Here is a 4,612-nt window from a genome sequence, read left to right as displayed (position 1 = left end):
GTTCTCTTTGCCTTGAAGTCCAGATGAGTCGGCATCTTGAGAATCTCTAGTGTCAGTATTTCTGAGTGAAACAAGGTAGGCAGGTGGGATATAAGGTTGGAAGGAATTTGATTTGATTGTTGAACCACACATCTAATAGTTCCACAAAACCCAGAACAATCGCACCAAATAGCACCACACTGATTGAACCGAAACCTCATATGAAGAGTAAAGAATAAATCCACACAAGAGTTGCCTTTGGTTAATTATACAGCTTTATTGTATGTTTCTTTAGTATGGACTTCTCAGTAATGAGCAGGTATCCATTGATAAGGCCTAGACTACAGTACAGAATATATTTAAGACAGAGGAGAGGGTTCAAAGAGTCAGCACAAGAATGGAAGCAACTAGGGCCTTAGAGAACTTCACTGATGGAAAATGGACATGCGTGACATTTACCTCCAAGCTTAACCCCAATCATCTGTATCGTCAGAGGGCTCGCTCTGACACAGATCAACACCAATCAGCATAATGAAGCGCCCGGTCATGTGAATGTCTCGTCCTTAGATGAGTTTTCTCCTTCAAAACTCCAGCCGCCCCTCACTTAACCATCCTCATGGGGAGATTTTTGTTAAGCTCAAAACAATGATACTAATAATACTGTAAGAGTGTGCCAAGTAGAATCAACAGAGGAGAAAGTGAGCAAGGAGGACACAGATATCCTCTAAGGAAAAGGGAGGAAAAGAAGCCGAGGGGTGGAGGATAGAGATGCTGTCGTCGTCCATCCCAGTCGAAGCAGGGTGTAGGGGGGCAGAGCCCTTCTGGCACCCCTGGTTGACCACTTTGCCTCTAGGAGGATGCAGCAGCGTTGGGCTTGTCGTCACGGGTGACAGGGATGTTGCGATCGCTGCGGCCAGATTCACTCCCCATGCTGACCTTTGGCCCGGTCAGACACAGCAGACCGTCAGCTGACAGGGTGCAGGTGATTGCTGATTGGTCAACACTGGAGGGGAGGCGGTAGCGGCGGTGGAACTCACGAGAGATGTAACCATGGTCGTCCTGAAAAACAAAGTTAATGCCACAGTGATAGAGTCAGACCAAGGAAAGACTATCCCAAAGGAACCCTTTAGCATCTTTACAAGATGCACAGGGCTTTAAAATATAACTAATGTGAACCCATTTGCAGCAATACTTGATGTTGAGAGCAAATAACAGCAGTTACAGAGATGGACTTGAGGAAAGTCAAGTTAACGTAACATTATGTAACTGACATACCTATGTCTCGTGAAGCCAAAAGTCACCATTGTTTTAACGTAACATAAGGGTATTTACGTCAAAAGACATTACGTTATGTAACAAACGTACCTGTTTTAACCCAAAATATGATCTTTTTTCTAAACCTAACCAAGTAGTTGTGTTGCCTAAACCTAACCAGGACCATTTCACAACATTAACAACGTGTTTCAATGTATTTCAGCTGTGCATCACAAAGATACGCTGAAGGGTGGCCCTGTGGGTCACTATCAGACGCCAAAGCGCGTGACAAAGCTTTGGTATTTGACAATCTGGGAATGAGAATGGGTTAGATAGACTTAAGCAGTGGTGTAGTGGTAGTTGCTAAGGTGGGTTTTCGCTCGGTAGTTGGGTAGGTTATATATTCCAATGGCTTTTTGGCTGATAGGTGAGTATACCATAAAAATCCAAGAACTCTGTCTTTATATAAATTGCAATAAATACTGCAAAGATGAAACTTTTGTTGTAGCATGACCAATATAGGGCCAAAATTACCCCCAAAATACCTTGCTAATGCTTTGCAAATCAAAGAATCTTGCCAAAAAGACTTGGAGATTTGGAGGTACAAACCGTCACACCAAAAGTTACCAACCTAGCACCTCTTGCAGCATATTTGAAATGTTTTGTAGCTGAACATCTGTATAAAAGTCATGAATTTGCCTCGTGAGGCTGTGTGTTCTAAGTGTGCTGTTAAAACGAAGTGGTCTTGTCAGCTGATACAGGATGTTAAAGGTACCCCCAGACAGGGTCGGACCTAGCACATTCGACAATAACTGCATTGTAGACGGCTTTTACCATTTAATTTTCTCTTACGCCAGTGCTCTCCACATACACTCCTCCCCATTATTTTCCTCATACCCTAAAGCTTCAATTTATAGCCCGGGGCTATTATTTGCTTAAATCACTGAACTAACCCGGCTTATTTTTGGGCCAGGCTTCTATTTGAGATAGGCTTTTAATTCCTTTCACACAAAACTGCTACACTGCAAAGGAGAAATGCAATCGAATTGTTTATTTCGAGTCACTTTTTTTTCATCTCTCTTGTTTACCAGGCTGGTAAATATGAATGAATTATTCTTTGGTGCTCATGGAGAACTGAACAATTGAACTGTAGAGAATCTAACCGAGCTAACGATATGTGTAGCATATCCATTTTGACAAAAGTTTAAACATTTATATTTGTACGAACTATCTAAGCAGCTAACTGACGTTAGCTCCAGTGGGTAGCAAACAACCAGTTTTATACATCCAAAGAAGTTTTATAAAAATGAACTACATGGTAACCAGACCAGGTGTCTATTGAGACAGGTGTTTATTTGTCAAACGTGTAGCTGCACCAGGCTAGTAAAAGGGACTGGGCATTTAATTGGGACAGCGCTGTCATTTGAAGTTTTACGCTATTTGTGTTTGTATGTGTGCCGATGGGGTGGTGACCGCCTGTTGGAAGATTCGCCGCTGCCCCCAGACATGGATGTAGTTCATTGTACTAAGTAATGGCATGGGAGTACAATCGTTCAGCTACAAAACACCTGGGTTACTCTGCACTGTTTAGGAACATTGCACGTAAGGAATTTCCTAACCAGGCCCACTTAACTTTTTTCTGGAGCTAAAAAGCTGAAGCCAATGCGAAAGTGCTAAAAACTGCAGTTCCTCTAATGGCCACTTGAGGCTGACTCCAAGAGCGAGTCAGTCCCCATAGACCTCCATGTTAAAATGTCCAACTTTATAGCAGAAATAAACGTGTCTACAGCCTGGTACAAAAAAAGTTTTGCTCTCTGTAGCTAATTTCAAAATTCCTGACACCTGTATGGGGGTGAAGTTTTATATAAATCACTTGTTTACACTTTATTATGGCCCAAAGTTATGCATAATTAAGGGTGGAGCTGCTTTTAGTGACAGGCTGTCTGCGAAGCATAGCTACCGTCTGTAAGTCAGATCCACCCCTCGTTTCTTCACAGCTCCACCCTCTCATCCAAATATGGTGACAGCCAAAATGCTAAGCTCAAGTCTTCAAATCGGTAGTCTACAAACCACTGGGTGATGTCACCGTAGCTGCGTCCGTTATTTTATACAGTCTATGACTTAAACCTACCAGTCTGAGATCATTAAAGCTGATGTGTGTATGAGTTAGAGTAGAAGCTCTACCTGTCTCTCTCCATGCTTCCCCTGGATCTCCACGTAGTCATCGGTAACCTTCACACTGAGCTCATCGGGAGAGAAGTGCTTGACGTCCAGGTAGACTGTGTACTTATCCCTGTCGGACCTCACCTGTAGGACACACACAAGCATAGAGAGGCTCCATTGTATCATACGATATTGGCTTGAACCTCTCAAAGTTCAAGTTCTTAATATTTTAGAAGTGCAATTTCTTGACTTTGAGTTGGGCTTAGATGGAGAGCAACTAAAACGAAGACTGTCACTGGAATAAACCAAAGAAAATCTGGATATTAAATAGATGTACAAAGAATCGTAACAACTAAACAAGATCAGGACAGTTTTAGGAAAGAACAAAGTGCAACACTAATAACACATTGGGATGATGAGCTAGAATGTTATCTTGTTTGGAGGCAGATGAACACAATCCTCTGCTTTTTTCCTATGAACATATGAGTTAAGCCAACTTGTTTTTTTTAATTTCTCCATCATGGTATCATGATGTGATTCCTGACATGAAGGAACCTGATCTTTTTACCTCAGAGGTGCCGGAGTTGGAGGAATCCATAAAGTTGCGGAACAGCGACTGTCTGTAATAGGGGCTGATGGTGGAGGTGGTGTAAGGGAAGAAGTCGTAGTCAAAAATGCCCTCTCCAAAAAACTGGTCAAAGAGTCGGGCAGGGTAGACAGAGCCCAGGGCACGTCTGAACCAAGGGTGCTGGATGGCAATATCCATAGTGACTGGAGACAGTTTGGTCTAGCTCGGCTTGGCGTGGCTCAGGTTGGCAGATGTACCTGCTCAGCTCAGAGTCCAGCAGGTGGAGGAAGGGAGGTGAAGCGGGATGAAGAGAAGAGAGCGTCGACAAAAAGCAACGAGTGAAGAAGTGTTTCCAGAGAGCTTTGTCCTCTGCTCTCCGGCTGCCTCCTCTTTATATACCTGAGAGCCAGAAAGAGAGGCTTTAGCCACGATCCCTCTGGAATGGCATTATCTCATGGTGGGTTGGGCCCTGTCAGCAGAATCAGGGTTGAGGATGGGGGGGCACCGCTGGGTCCAGACCCTGGTGCGACCCAGTGCCACCCACACACCAGACACCCAGGGCTGCCAAAACAAACGCTGCTGGACGGAGAGGAGGGAGGAGGAGGGCATGACACAGACAATGAGGTCAGGAAGCAAACTAAAGACACA

The 4,612-nt window shown here is 44.0% G+C and overlaps 1 protein-coding gene across 1 annotated transcript; it reads right to left on the bottom strand.

Moving 5' to 3' along the window:
- Window positions 1-231: 231 nt before the first annotated feature.
- cryaa (crystallin, alpha A) lies at window positions 232-4,341 on the bottom strand. Its single transcript, XM_033616172.2, has 3 exons — window positions 3,965-4,341; window positions 3,418-3,540; window positions 232-1,038 (listed from the first exon to the last, which is right to left on the bottom strand). The coding sequence occupies exons 1-3, from the start codon at window positions 4,160-4,162 to the stop codon at window positions 829-831; spliced, it is 531 nt and encodes a 176-aa protein (XP_033472063.1). The 5' UTR covers window positions 4,163-4,341; the 3' UTR covers window positions 232-828.
- Between the last annotated feature and the right edge of the window lie 271 nt (window positions 4,342-4,612).

This window comes from Epinephelus lanceolatus, chromosome 24 (genome assembly GCF_041903045.1).
Source record: "Epinephelus lanceolatus isolate andai-2023 chromosome 24, ASM4190304v1, whole genome shotgun sequence".
Classification (NCBI taxonomy): domain Eukaryota; kingdom Metazoa; phylum Chordata; class Actinopteri; order Perciformes; family Serranidae; genus Epinephelus; species Epinephelus lanceolatus.
The sequence above is the reverse complement of the archived record's forward strand: the minus strand, read 5'-3'. Positions and strand labels throughout refer to the sequence as shown.

What these genes read in the sequence shown, in the direction of transcription:
- cryaa (XM_033616172.2), bottom strand. Translation starts at nt 4,162, where the DNA reads ATGGATATTGCCATCCAGCACCCTTGGTTCAGACGTGCCCTGGGCTCT. An exon ending in CCAACTCCGGCACCTCTGAG is followed by an intron (nt 3,541 to 3,964) that starts GTAAAAAGATCA and finishes TGTGTCCTACAG; the next exon opens with GTGAGGTCCGACAGGGATAA. An exon ending in GGAAGCATGGAGAGAGACAG is followed by an intron (nt 1,039 to 3,417) that starts GTAGAGCTTCTA and finishes TTTGTTTTTCAG; the next exon opens with GACGACCATGGTTACATCTC.